The sequence below is a fragment of the Scophthalmus maximus genome, chromosome 1 (assembly GCF_022379125.1).
Source record: "Scophthalmus maximus strain ysfricsl-2021 chromosome 1, ASM2237912v1, whole genome shotgun sequence".
Taxonomy (NCBI): domain Eukaryota; kingdom Metazoa; phylum Chordata; class Actinopteri; order Pleuronectiformes; family Scophthalmidae; genus Scophthalmus; species Scophthalmus maximus.
In genome coordinates, this window is record NC_061515.1 from 13,700,699 (window position 1) to 13,715,000 (window position 14,302).

General features: G+C 44.9%; 2 protein-coding genes across 2 annotated transcripts in view; both read right to left on the reverse strand.

Moving 5' to 3' along the window:
• Positions 1 to 91: 91 nt before the first annotated feature.
• Positions 92 to 7,919, reverse strand: znf628 (zinc finger protein 628). Its single transcript, XM_035641121.2, has 9 exons — positions 7,761 to 7,919; positions 6,727 to 7,292; positions 6,065 to 6,137; positions 5,036 to 5,968; positions 4,275 to 4,445; positions 3,840 to 4,173; positions 3,387 to 3,541; positions 2,603 to 2,845; positions 92 to 2,471 (listed from the first exon to the last, which is right to left on the reverse strand). Exons 2-9 carry the CDS (start codon positions 7,110 to 7,112, stop codon positions 450 to 452), a joined length of 4,317 nt encoding a protein of 1,438 aa, XP_035497014.1. The 5' UTR covers positions 7,113 to 7,292; positions 7,761 to 7,919; the 3' UTR covers positions 92 to 449.
• Positions 7,920 to 8,256: 337 nt separating this feature from the next.
• The window catches only part of il11a (interleukin 11a), a 6,406-nt gene continuing 360 nt past the window's right edge, over positions 8,257 to 14,302 (reverse strand). The window contains exons 1-5 of the mRNA XM_035642916.2: positions 14,256 to 14,302; positions 13,293 to 13,450; positions 10,276 to 10,371; positions 9,978 to 10,139; positions 8,257 to 9,807 (exon numbers count right to left, since the gene is read on the reverse strand). The exon at positions 14,256 to 14,302 is cut by the window's right edge and continues 360 nt beyond it. Coding sequence (XP_035498809.1) covers positions 9,628 to 9,807; positions 9,978 to 10,139; positions 10,276 to 10,371; positions 13,293 to 13,450; positions 14,256 to 14,262 — 603 coding nt within the window. The 5' untranslated portion in view covers positions 14,263 to 14,302 and the 3' untranslated portion in view covers positions 8,257 to 9,627. The remainder of the gene's footprint in view (positions 9,808 to 9,977; positions 10,140 to 10,275; positions 10,372 to 13,292; positions 13,451 to 14,255) is intronic.

A 14,302-nucleotide genomic window follows, 5' to 3' on the forward strand; every position in this document is an offset into this window, starting at 1 on the left:
TGACCGAAATTAATAACAAAACTAAAAGATGACAAAGTAAAAACAGGAAAAGAAAAAAAAAGGAGTTTAAAAAAAAGCAAATGACAAAAGGTAAAACAAAATGGATTTATTCATAATTACTTACTATTTGTTAATAATATTGAGAAGAAAGGGAATTTACAACATGTATTCACAAACGTATTTACTTACTGAACAAACTGCCAGTGGCAGTGTCGTTTGCACTGATATTTGTAGGAATAATCTGAAGTCCATGTATCGCCTGTTTGAATGTATAACATTTCTAGAATGTGGCACCATGGCATTACAACACAGTACTCGTCTAACTGAATGTTCTCTCCCAGTTCCAAGAGAACTTAAACTGACTAAAGTGCTAAAATGCAAAGCTCACAAATCATGAGGCAATCATGCTCTCTCTCTCTCTCTCTCTCTCCCTCCCTCTCACACAGGTTTTAGTCAGAGAACTGCATCTCGTCAGAATGAGATGTAGGTCCATTCCTCATTGTATCCTCGGTGGATGTCTGTACCTCTGGACTGGCTGCAGAGTTGTGTTCCTTTACAGACTTCTCATGTACCTCTGCAGCTACAGTCTCATATTTGACCTCGGTACTTTGTGAGATGTCCCCGTCCCCTCCTCTCTCTAGTCCCCCTTCCCTTAGGCTGCTGGTGCTGACCTCAATTATGACAATTTCCTCTCCGTTTTCCAGCTGAAATATATTTTCCATGGCTCCTCCACCCTCGGTAACCCTGCCACTTGCAGCGTTGCACCCTGCCCCGTCTTCTCCCATCATTGCCCCTTCGCTGTCTATCAGGGCTATCATCTGCATACCCTCCTCGGTTTCTTGCTCCATTTTGCTCTCACCCCCCAGTTCAAACACCATCTCCTGCCCATCAAGGGGGACCAAACCTCGGGTAGGTGTGCAGGAGAGCTGCAGGCCGTTGTTTTGCCCTTGGCTGAAGGTGGCGCTAGATGGACCACTGTCCTGTGCCTCAGTGTGGAAGTGAAGGACATAGGACTCTCCCTGGTTGCTCTCCTCTCCTGTATGTCTCACACCGTGCTTTTCTCCACCCCAGTTGTGCAGAAGTGACATCATCCCTCCCTTATCCCCCCCCTTCCCTCCTTCACCTTGCCCATCTGTCTTAAACTGAAGCACAAGCGACTTTCCCTCTCCACCCATTCCCCCATCGACTGCCTCAGCTGATGAATCCCCTTCAAACTGCAACACATATGACTCCCCACCCTCCTCAATATTCATCCCCGCCTTCGCCTGTTCTTCATTATCAAAACATAACACAAACTGTTTCCCCGTCACGGTCTCCCGTGTCCTCATTTGCCCAACAGTGGTATGAGGTGTCCTTTCCAGAGTAGCAGGGATCGGAGTGGAAACCGATGCTGTGGCTACTGTGGTGGCTGGTGTAGCCACGGTAACAGATGATGGGGGCCCTGAGGTGTCCACTGTGGGGACTGCAGAGGTGGAGGATGAGAATGTTGAGATAGGAGTGCAACATGCTGACAAGGAAACAGTGGCTGCAGGTGACGGTGATGACCCTGTGCTAGTGTTAGCAGCTGTAGTCTCTGTGGCGCTTTGTGCTCCAGCTGTGGTTTGACTCACAGGAGCCGTCGCAGACTTCTGAAGAACAGCTTTTGGTTTGCGTCCCCGTCTGCTGCGTGCCGTCCGTGTGCTTTTCCCTAATATGGGCTTAGTCAGTAGGGAGTTAGTTGACAGGGTGTGCGTTGTCGTGGCGACAGGAGTGTTTGCATTGTTATTGTTGTTGGTGATAATGATCCTGGTCTGCTGTTGTTGCTGTGATACAGCTGGATATTGGGGTATCTGAGTCTGTGTTTGGTTTAGGACGGGTGAGAGTGCTTGGATTGTCTGGAGTACAGGCAGAGTCTGAGGCTCCGGAGCTGGTGGAGGGTTGTTTGTTGTGGGAACAAGAATCAAACTGGACTGGCTGCCGTTATTGGAAGGGCACTGCAAGAGGAGGAAGTTTTGGGGCTGGGACGGAGGTGGAGGAGGTGGAGGTGGTGGTGGAGGGGCGGGTGTAGGGGATGACAGAGGAATGAGCTGCAGGCCGCTGGCTGTCTGAATCATAAAGTAGTTCTGGGACGTGTTGGGGGGAATATTAAGTGCTGGTTGGGACACAATCAAGCTGCTGTTGTTTCCTGAGGTTTCCAGGGTAATGGGGTTGAACAGGGTTGTGGTGGTTGTTACTCCTCCGAGACTGGCTTTAACAGCCACACCGTCTTTACCTCCACCGCCAGGGCAGGGCAGGGGGACACCACTGCCATGGGTACGGATGTGCCTCTGCAAGTAAGAGTGCATGACAAACTCCTTTGAGCAGTATGGGCATTTGAAATCCTTGCGTGAGGAGTGAGTTCGCAGGTGGAGCTGAAGGTTGGAGGAGTGTGTAAAGCTCTTATTGCAGTGCGTGCACTGAAAGGGTCTCTCGCCAGAATGGGTGCGCTCGTGCTGCTCTCAGAGAAATAACAAGAAGGGAAGAGGGAGGAGAAATGGGGAAAACAGTTGAGATAAGACAAATCTCTTCAATACAAATGGCTAAGAATCTGCATGAGCTCGCAGCTGAATCAGGCAGCACTGACCTGCTTGAGGTTCGATGTTTGGGAGAAAGACTTTGAGCAGATGGCGCAGGTATGAGGCCGCAGTCCAGAGTGCATCTGACTGTGTCGACGCAGACAGCTGGTGTTCTTGAACGACTTGCCGCACTCCTTACACACATAAGGCCTCTCACCCGTGTGCTGCCGCAAATGGTACTGGTAGTGAGAGCTCCACTTGAAAGTGAGAGGGCAGTGAGGACATTGGAATGCCCGCACGCCAGTGTGTACCTGGGTAGAGTGTACATTTAAAAAAAGATTGTTCGATTTTTGGGATCATGTTTCAAGATTTAAGCACTCTCCAATTTTAAAAAAATAAAATCTAAATTATAAATTATATTAACACTATTGCTGCACACTGTGTTTGGGTTACTTTAACATTTGTTAATACAAATGAGTTTGTGTTTGTGTGTGTGCGCGTGTGTGTATGTGCAATTCATGAAGAATGCTTTGAAACTTGAACTCTTTATTTAAGATTTCCAATATGAACTACATGCAGCCGAAGAGTGGCAGGCAGCACAGAGAACATTAAATGCAGCCACAAAGAGAGTTTATTTTTTATTTATTTTTTATTGCCATTTGGATTTGTCTTTTGTAGACTGCATTCATCTGCAGGGGTGTGTACTATACTGGAGAGCCACAACCCCAGTAAACTAGAGAAATGTGCAGTTCCACTATGACTAAATCACAGAGTTCGGCTCCCAAATCATGGATCCCTCACTTGGAATGTAGCTTGTGCGAGGATTTATCACCACAGTAGAGTGAGCCTTACCCTCTGGTGGATTGAAAGTAGTGACGACCTTTTGAAGCTCTTTCCACACTCAGTGCAGCGGTATGGCCTTTCCCCAGTGTGATCCCTCATGTGGTACTTTAGCCCCGATGAACCTTTGAAGGCTTTTCCACACTCTGAACAGCGGTATGGCCTGTCTGTGTGACAGTGTGTGAAACAGTCTCACAGTTGTGGAAAACCACTGCAATAATTATCACAGTGAAGAAAGCAATGTCTCAAGCATTAACATTTCTAAAGGACAAAGAAAGATCAACTTCCCTGGTTGCCATAAATGTCTTATGACAACCACTTTGATTCTGCATACAGCATAGCTGTTCTTGCATTAATAGAATCACCTGTACACGAGGAAAGTATATAGGCTTACCTAAATAAGTATTATTAATCATTTTAAATATTAATCTCCATGCATCTTTTCTGTTATCAAAATGCCTTTACCTCCGGCAAGAATGCTCTTGCTGGCTCCTGTCTTTTTGGGGGCTTTGGCCGGTTTGGCTGGCTGCTCCTCCTGCTCCTCGCTGACGGTGATGATGTTGACATGGATCTCCCTCTGGCCCTCCTGGAGCTTGTCAGCCTGGCTGGGAGAGGAGGGCAAAGGGAGAGACAGGGAAAGGGATGGAGGACACACGATCTCAGCCTCTGCCTCAGCCAGGAGACGCTGCTCAGGGGTGTGGGAGTGCTGGTGGGTGAGGAGTGAGGAGAGCAGGGGAAAGGAGCGGTCGCAGGCGGAGCAGCTGAACTGCGAGCGGGACTGTGATGAAAGAGAGTGAATCTGGACAGACAAAAGGGATGCACAGAATAAAAAGGTTACTGTAAAATGGTTATTCTGTACAGCAGAGATAGTGGAGGAACAATTGTAACAGTCATGCTCACCAGTGACACATGTCTATTGAGGCCTCCACTGGTCTTGAAGGTCTTGTTGCAGTAGCCACATGACAGCCCTGCCCATGTGGTTCTGGCCTCTGGCTGAACGGTCTCAGAGCTCTGAGTCACCTCGGTGAAGCTCTGCAGCAGGTCAAACTGAGCCTGGGTGGCGCCAACATTCTGATGGCAAACCAAAGGAAGCAACACATATCAACAACGCATATCTGCAGTTTGAACTCATAGACTTTATAGACTGATTTTTTAAATTGTATTTATTACATTTATACTATTTTGGCTGTGTGAACTGTCAACTTGGACCAATAGTCAGACTGCAGAGCCATTTTGTGTCACTATAGTCTCTTAACTGAACTTAACATATACGTGAGCTGGTGATTTTTTGGGGGAATCTAATCAGGTTAGAATTTCTTTATGTGTTTGATCTCATCCACAATCATTGCCATTTTTCTGCATGTATTTTTCATGAATGTTGCTTGGGGGATAGCAAGTCCTCATTCCTAATCCTGCCTCCTAACCTATGGTTGGTCAGGCTAAGCAGGGTAAATGACCATGAATGGGCACCATACTGCACCCATTTAAAAATGAGATCAAGAGATGTAGGAGGTGATTCAGAGATCTGAAACCAGGCTATATAAAACTCCCATTACACCGTCTAGATACTGCAATTCACTTAATTGTTTTCCCTTTTAATTAAATGTGAAGGGGTTTTATTTTTCTCTTCTCGAATTCATCCATTCGATCCCATCACTTACTTCGTTGCTGTTATCTGCTACCTCTGTCAGTCCAAGGAGCACCTCTGTCGTGTGTCCATTTTCAACCACTGTGGTAGTCTCCACCACCTCCTCAAAGTCAGCCAGCAGGTGTCCAGCTCCCACAAGCCCATCCCCAACCTCCATCCCTGCCCCGGGCCCCGCCTCCCCACCGGCCCCATGCTCCTCTGGAGCCATGTGGATGGCCTGGTGCTCCTCCAGGTCTGTTTGTGTGCCAAAGGTGTGGCTGCAGCTGCCACAGCTGTAGAGCAGAACACTGGCCCCGGTGTCAGTGCTCAGGTGAACCTCTGTCCCGATGGCCCTGGATGCACACACGCCCTCCCCAGAGGGAGTGAGGGTGAGATGAGGGAGTAGGCCTGGATTCTGGCTGGACGAGGTGGTTGAGAGGAACACTTCTTCCATCCCCACCCCAACTCCATCAGTTCCGTCCTGGCTCACAAACCCCACCATGTCCGTCAACATGGATGACGTCATTTCCTCTGCCCCAACCACCACCTCTACAATTGCGTCCCTTGCGTCCACTCCTCTCTTTCCCTCCTTCCCTCCTGCATTGAGGTTGGAGTGAGAGTTCTTGTGCAGGGCCAGGTTTGATGAATGTGTGAAGCTGCGTCCACACTCGCCACAGATGTATGGCCTCTCGCCTGTATGTATCCTCATGTGCTGCCTTAGGTTGGTGGACTGAGTAAAGGACTTGTTACACACCGAGCAGGTGTAAGGCTTGAGACCAAGGTGGACATTCTTGTGCCGCCGCAGACTGCTTGAGTTCTTGAAGGCCTTGGGGCAAGTGTCACAGGGATATGGGCATTCTCCAGTGTGCTGGCGCAGGTGATACTGGTAGTGGGAACTCCATTTAAAGGTAAGGGGGCAATAGGGACACAAGAAGGTTCGCACTCCAGTGTGGACACTCTGATGGACCTGGAGATAGACAGGTAGAGACAGAAATGTAAAATCCCCCCTCGAAAATTAAGCTTGTCTTTTTCTTGTGTATAAAATGACTGTTTGACATTTCACCTGGAGCAGAGAAGAGCGTTTGAAGGCTTTGCCACAATCCTGACATTTGTAAGGCTTCTCCCCTGAGTGAGACCTGCAAAGGAAAATCAACTATTAAGGAGGATGGCTCAATTAATTATGCACAATCATTAAGTGTGACACATAATGTACATAGATAGAAATGACGATATTTTCTTCTGTGATACACTTTTATAGACTGGAACAAGTCTACCTGCATTCATCAAATATATGTATTATTGATTTTAGGTTAATGATTTGCCATCTTCAGTTAACTGTTAACCTGCATTTGGACAGGCTGAACAAATTATTATATATAAGTAATTCCAGTCTTTGCTTCAGATATTTGATTTGATCACCTTGTTTTTGTCAATTACTCAAATTACACCAAACTACAAATGTAGCATCAATCCTATTCACTATTCACAGTTTCATAGTTGATCACTCTCCTCATTATTTAATCACTGACCACAAAAATACTGTGATTCTAAGCACCTTCCTCTATTTCCAATATATATAGACCTGATCAGATCAGCATAGATGAGGAATTTTATTTATTATTTTTATTATATAACAAGTGTACAGTATGTGGCTGGTAAAGCGCTATTTTTTTTCTTCATTACAAAAGTTCTTGAGTTTTAGGTTACAGTATTGTCAAGGTATACCGTTGGTGGTAGAGCAGAGCAGAGGAGCCCTTGAAGGCCTTGGGGCAGAGGTTGCACCTGTAGGGTCTCTCATTATTGTGGCTCCGCTGGTGGTGCGTCAGCCTGGACGACCACCTGAAGCTCTTGCCACAGTCCAGACACTGGAAGGGATGGTCCGACTGCTTGGGCTGCTGGGCTGCGCCCGGCACGGATGACGTCACCATGTCCAGAACCACCTCCTCTCCACCTTCTACGACCCCCTTGTCTCCCTCCTCCAGCTCCCCCCTCTCCCCCTCGTCCTCACCGTCCTCTCCTGAGCCGAGCAGGGACGGGAAGGGCGAGAGCGAGGCGGCGGACTGAGGTGGCAAAAGTTCTGCTTGGACCACTAAGGCCACAGAGTTAGCCATTGGCGGTAGACGAGGCGTGTATTCCAAAGGAAACTGGTGCGAGATCAGTTCTGGTGCGGAGTCATGGTTTCTTCTTTCACCTTTCCTTCACTCATGTTTTTCTGTGTGTTTGATAAATTCCTTCCCCGTCAGCCACTGGAAACGCCGGCTGTCATCCCAAGTAGACAGCTCAGGAGGGGTCTGACATAAAGTGAAATGGAAATAAATACAGTATTATATTAACTTGCTAACTCCTGGTGAGCGTGTCCCCTTTAAATTCCTCCCTTCCTCCCTCCCTCCCCCCTCCTGTCTGAAGCTGGTCGCCCCCTCCCTGCTGTCTTTCCTCTGGTCGTCAGTCCGCTTCTATCCGTCCCCGCAGTGCGGTGCTCACCAGCAAAACACACACACACGCGCGCGCACACACACACACACACACACACACACACACAACTAAGCTACATAATAAGGTGCATCATAAGCGCATCCCAATGTTTTCTGTCGCCTGTGCAAACCAAAAAGCAATAACCACAAATATGAGTTTTTTACAGTAAGAACATAAACAGTTAGTGGCCTGCGTTTTAAAGCTAATCTAGCCTCCGTCAATGCGGAATAGCTTCATAAGATGGTTGAAAGCCGACTTGTTTGGCTACTGGCCGCAGCAGTACTCACCTCGCATCTTTAACTCATCGTTAAAGCTTTATTGTTGATATTATGAAAATAAAACCGGGTCGGTTCCGCAGTGCTGATCCACACAACCTTAACAATAAACACAGCGCAAACTAACAGCAGTTCTCCGCCCGATGCCTCCTCCTAAGAACGGAGGCAGCGATTGGCCGGTCGCTACAGTAGACGAGACACTGCCATTGGTCCGGAGCTCCAACAGACAGATTGACGTTTTTGAACCTCGTTTCAAACAAATATTTTATAACATACAAATCTGAAATAAAAACACCTATCAGTGGTGTCTCTACACCTCAAGAGCTTCAGATATAATTTACAAAGCGCTCTTCCTTTTGCATATTTCCCTTTACAGTGTAATGGCGCACAGACTTCTGGGTAACGTAGTATTTTTACGTTACTGCCGCGGTCACGTCCATCTGTCACAGTTCTCACTGCAGGTTCTGTGGACCATGCATGTCAAAGATTTACTCAGATCCATTGTGCACATTCTTAAGAATTTATTTCACCAAGGCACGTATTTCACATTGAGGCCAATCAGTGTGTGGAAGAGGCAACTTGATGGTACAACAATAATTTAAACACAATGATATAATAAACGTAATTAGGAATAAAAACTGTATAAAAAGTACAAAAAGATCGGAGTCTTGCTCCGCTACAGCACAAAATAAATAGTTCCACCAAGTTTACTTAAATAAATAGTCAATACTGTAACAAATACTAGAATAGGAATGGACATTATAGTGATAAAATTGGTAAAGTAATCTACATTATATTGTAGAAAACAACATAATAAACAAAGCACTGTATACAACCATTTACATTCTTGTAAATTTATGCATGCCTGTACAGAACATTGTGTCACAATACATAGTATTTTAAGGCTTTGAGTGTTTAACTTAAAAACAAAGCTAAAAAAACTTTTCTACCCCAAAGCGCACGATCAAAATCAGCCGACTCACTCATCCAAGAGGCTAATCCTAACAAGTTTGTGCAAAGAATCTAATCAGGTCCATCAGTGCTCAGCAACAGGGCACATTCATACAAGTTTACCACAACATTAAATATGCCTCCTCATGCAGAACGCCAAAAAAAAAGGCATCAAAAATAGAAACTTTGACTAGCATCCTGACATTTACAAATCAAAACAATTTGATAGGCCACCACTTGATATGTTAATGTGTGACACATTTTACTTTGTTAGAAGATGAAATTAAATCTTCTAAAATGTTTACTTTAAGGGCACAGTAAGTGAGCGGTAGTGACAACTTTGGTTATCCAAAATGTATGCTACATCTACTGGAAGAATTATCTGCTGACGAAATACACATATGCAAAATTAAATTAGTTTTAAACAAAAAATAATTATCAGAGCTATAGGTTCAGGAAGTGCTACTGTGTTTGTCTTGAGGATCAGTGAGACACACGACAAAAAGAAAGATTACAGAGATGTGGGCAAATAAATTCACGGTAATACAGAAATTAGGATGAGAGTGACACATTACAACGTCAAATAAATAAAATTAAATAAATTACTAACAGTCAATAAATAAATAAATACATAAATAACATGGTCATGAACAAGGCCTTTAGGAGAATGTTTGGGGAATCATGACATACATGATCATCATAGTTAAACTGGCTGTTTGCTTTAATGGGGAATCTTGATGGTCGTAACTGGCTGCAGTTCAGTGCATCCTCATTGGCTCTGATGGAAACACACATTCTTCAACACACATGTCACTTGGTTGACGTTTTGGCCTATTAAGGGATGCTATTGACTGAAGTGCACACTGACATGGCTGAGGCGGGATTCAACGTATCCTCATTGCTCTGCAGCCAAATGGTTTGTGGATCATCATTGTACTGCAGTGACTTTTGGTTTGAGGCTGATGAATGCTCTGTATGCCCAATCACAAAAGAGCTTGAAGTGTTGAAGAAGCTCATGACTGGACTGCATGACATCAAACTGATAGGGGAGGTGAGGGGGGAGAGAAGGGGTCGCTGGGGTCAGCCTTGGTGCTTCCACTCTCACCATCTGTGGATGGGAAGACAATGAATTATTAGTTTACTGTGGGCTGATTGAAAGGTGATTGCAAGCTGCTGTAGAAACATGACAAATCCTTTACTGCTAAAACTCACTTGGAGCAATTCAGTATTAAACCGTCAAGACAACTGAGAATGAAGAAAAGAAACGGAGCCCTTTACCTGGCCGTGCAGCAGGTTGATGAGTGATTTCATTTCTTTGATCATCTCCACCAGTTTGGGCATTGCGGAGTGATGGTGCTTCTTTGAAACCTTGTTCAGCCACTCAAAGTGGTGCTCATACAGCTTCAGGTCAGCGTGCAGCTGAGAGAGTGTGGGCTTCAGCTGGAAACAACACAGACATACTTTAGAGACTTAGCATGGGTGTGGCAAGATGTAACTGTTTGGAGAGAAACAGACCAGCAGCTCTTCCTTCAGACACACACGCACACACATACACACACACGGATCGGAGCATTACCTCAAGATTGTTGAGGTCATTGGCTGATCTGTTGCTCATTTCTGGCAGAGACCTGAACCTGTGGGGCTCCACGTCTGACTTAAATGCAGGCTCCTTCTGAAACAGAAAATGAGACACAGAGCAGCTCATTAGTAATTTGCAACGGCGCAATTTTACTCATCCCGAGACAAGTCACGGCGACATGAGGAAAGTATTAGTACAGCACCTCGGTTGGATGACTGTTTTCAGTGCTTAGAGACAGTAGCTTTCACTGCGGGGAGTGTGGTTGGTTCAGGTCAGTGTGAGTTCACCCACATTCAGCCTCCCCAAATGTCAACAATAAGAGAAAATGACCTGAACCCACAGGATGTTTTCTACAGGGAGCGAGGATAACAACATATGCAGTGACTAAGAAAGCTCCAAGTGGGACAGACAACACAGGACTGAAGGGAAACTCCAGGGTCACAGCTATAAAAAGATGGAATGACGCAGTGCTGCTGCCCAGCTTGAGTTGTGCTGTAAACTACGTCCAGACAGTAGATGCAGCCCCCCTTGTGGCCAGCAGGGGGGGTTAAACAACCTCATCCAGGTCTACGGACTTCTGCTTTACAAAGGCAGCTGGGCTCATTCATAGTACAATTTAGTATTTAAGATGTTGACCTGAGTCACTAATGAATGGAGATAAACAGAGATGACGGTGACTGACGGGCATGCGTCATTTCCAATCAGCAGAGGAACATAACAACATCAGGATGATGAGTACAGAGAAATGATTTGTATCAACAGGTTGTGTGTACTTAGTGTTTCCTCAACCTGTTATGCTGTTTTCCTTGATCTGCTATTTGCTTCCAGTTGTTTGTGCCGATGTTTTTTTTTAGCTGAATGTGCTGCTTTGTCTCTCGTGTCTCTTCATCAGCCCTTTGTAAGAGCTCACTTATGTTTGTGGTGAAATGTTTTGTCTCTGTTGCTTTTTTCCTCCTCCATCCCTTACTTCCCTCTCTCTGCATCTCTCCTCTCTCTCTCTCTCTCTCTTTCTCTCTCTCTCTCTCTCTCTCTCCCTCTGTCTCATACCAGGTGCACAAGCACATGCAACATCACGTGCACATGTGCATGCATGCACATACATACACCTCTGGTTTGTCATCTAGTTGGCCCTCTGATCTCTTCATCTCTTGTGGTTTTTGCTCCATCTTTCTCAGCCTTTAATTCTCCCTCTTATCCTCCCTTTTCTTGCTCTCTCCATCGCAGATTATGACCTCACCTGACAGAATGAAGCATCCAGCTTTTTTCTTCCTGAATGCAAATACTGGAATGTGATAAATCTTTTTGATTTTTATCAAGTCACTTTGCTGTGGCGACCGAAAGCAAAACACTAAACACTGCACCTACACAACCATGGCTATTTACAGAACCCTCAGTGTGCGCACACACTCTGCCACAAAAACGAATACACACAAATGTATGCAGACACATTTGCACCAATATAGTATGCATGAAAACACACACAGACTCACTCACACAGATACACAGGCGCGTCTGAAAACTTATATAGGCCTGTGTTTACACAAACTGACTTTTCTTCCTTTAAAGCATCAGTTTCATTGCTTTTTTTGCAGGGACTTTCCATGGATTCCCATTCTATTTATCTTTCCTAACTTTGTCCTCATTTTAGTGAAATTCCACACAATAAGGAAAAATACATTTAAAATGAATCTTCCATGTTTCTGAAGACCTTCTAATACTGTCCCCAGCACCCTTTGATGAAGCTGTTTCATCACATCTGGACCCCAGGTTAGACGACTGCTACACAATGTCCTGTAGCATTGTTTTATAGCAACAAACACACACACACACACACACACACACACACACACACACCACACACACATACACTTTCTGAACAGTATCTTCTGGCTAAAACTAGAGAGAGTGTGGTGCTATTTTTGATTATTATCTCCTGAACAAAAGAGCTTAAAGATTTGCATAATGCAAAAATAGAATCCAGATCAGTCATGTGTAACCAAAGATCCAGAGATATGATCCAGTTTTTTCTTTCGCCTGTTAAAACAGTGTTGATATACAATCACCAGCTATGTCTCAAATCTGATTTTCGTACCCACTCGCCTGTCAACAAAGTAAGATTTTGGTCGAGCATTGTCGGCATTGTACATGCGAGTGATTCAGATTTCATAGAGGGAAAAAAACGTCTTCAGCTATATCCACACTTCCGCAGTCTAGCCACAGAACATAAACATGTTTCTATGTAAACAGGCACGTCAGACACTCTGCTGTCATTTTGCAGATGGCATGCTTGGCATTTCGGCCTTTGTTGGATGTAGGTTCAGTATTAACATGTAATTCAACATTTATGTTCACTGGATTTATTAAACTGATTCCTAGAACTTGTTTTGTTTGTCTTTCACTTTATGTCATGTCTCTTCCTTGCCCATCTCTATAAATAGGTGTTAATTGTCCTTCATTCCATGTGCCTTGATTTTAATTTCTATTGCACGTTCGCTGGACTGGGTAAAGGTTCTGACCTGGCATCCAGTCTCTGTGCCACTGCTGCCAGTCAGGTGATCAGACAGACCAGGAGGTTGCTGAGTCAGACCTCCCCTCCCTTTGGAGTCCAGGCTGGATTAAAAGTGAGATCACCCAGTCAAATCTCCCCTGAGGCCTTTGCTGCCCTGATCTGAGCATGCAGATGGACTCAGGCCAGTCTGTCATCAATGAAAGCAGCTTAAGTCAAGTCCTGAGCAAACCTAATTATGCAGACAGTAGCATAATAGTGTTTCCATTACACTGCATCTTTCAAAGTTAGAGTGGCTTGGGGGTTACTGTACCTAAACTGCAACGCAACACTAACACCAAAATCCAATGAGAGAAATATCTATCGAAGCTGTGGTGCAATGACGAACATCACCATCCACCCTCACACTCACAACTCAATTAGCACAGGATGGCCAAAGCCTCATTAGCCTCTCCTCCAATGAGTGGCTGAGATTGGTTCTCATCACCACAGCATCATATTCACTTACCAGCAGTTCTTGGGTGAGCTTCAATAGCTTTTTGGTCTGATTGGACAGTTTATCCATGTCAGTGGGCCGCCGGTGTGGTACTGGAGTGGCAGAAGTAAACACAGGCAGCTGAGCCAATAGCAGCGAGAAGAGGAGTGATGAGGAGGAGTCGAGCAGCACTGTAGGAGTAGAGCAAAACGGAAGCAATTAGTGGAGAGGCGCTGTCATCTCGCCATGATGATAATGACCTCAGGCCACGGCTGTCAGTGCCAGGCAAAGATATTGCACCATAATATAAACAATAGCTCCAGACTTGGCAGAGGAATCCAGAAGAGCTTCAGTGTCAGAGTCATGTTTTCACAGGCTGAATGCAAAATAATTAAATCATTAAAAGCCAAGCTCTGACACAGAATATCACCATCACTCTGTTACCATAAGCAGTGCCATGAATGCTGCTGATTGTCACACCTGCAACTGGATAGGTACGTGAGTCGGTGGTATGAATTATATAGACCAAGCCAAGTCGACGCTAACAGTAAGCTCATTCATTCTCTTCCTTTCAAGTTCAAATACAAGGTAAAGTATTAAAAGGGAACCTCAGTGGTGTTGAAATGATGACTGCTTGATAATTACAGGTGAACCACAAGAATCACAGCCAAAATAACACTGCAGGAGCTCAGATGCTCCTGTCCTTGTGTAACTTTAACATCTCAGGGAACGAAGCTGCTCATAACTGCAAGTATTATCAGCATTATCAGCAAAGCCAAGTCAATGAGTTGTTCATAAATTAACCTATAAATTAAATCATTTATTGCCTTTATAGGGAAGATAACATGGCCATAATGGCTGATAAAAGTTACATAAAAGACATTACAACCACATTTTAATGATGTAAAAAAAATGATAAAAGACAAATCTGAAAAGGAAGAGATAATTAACACACTGGGCAATGAAAGATCAAGACACACTCACACAGTCACTTACATTTCATATTGGTTTCGATCCAAGAGTTTGGAAAAACCAGCGGACAA

Coding starts and splice junctions, on each gene's coding strand:
- znf628 (XM_035641121.2), bottom strand. CDS start 7,112: ATGGCTAACTCTGTGGCCTTAGTGGTCCAAGCAGAACTTTTGCCACCT. Junction 4,446..5,035: donor TAGCAGATAACAGCAACGAA/GTAAGTGATGGG, acceptor GTTTGCCATCAG/AATGTTGGCGCCACCCAGGC. Junction 2,846..3,386: donor TACTTTCAATCCACCAGAGG/GTAAGGCTCACT, acceptor CACTCTACCCAG/GTACACACTGGCGTGCGGGC.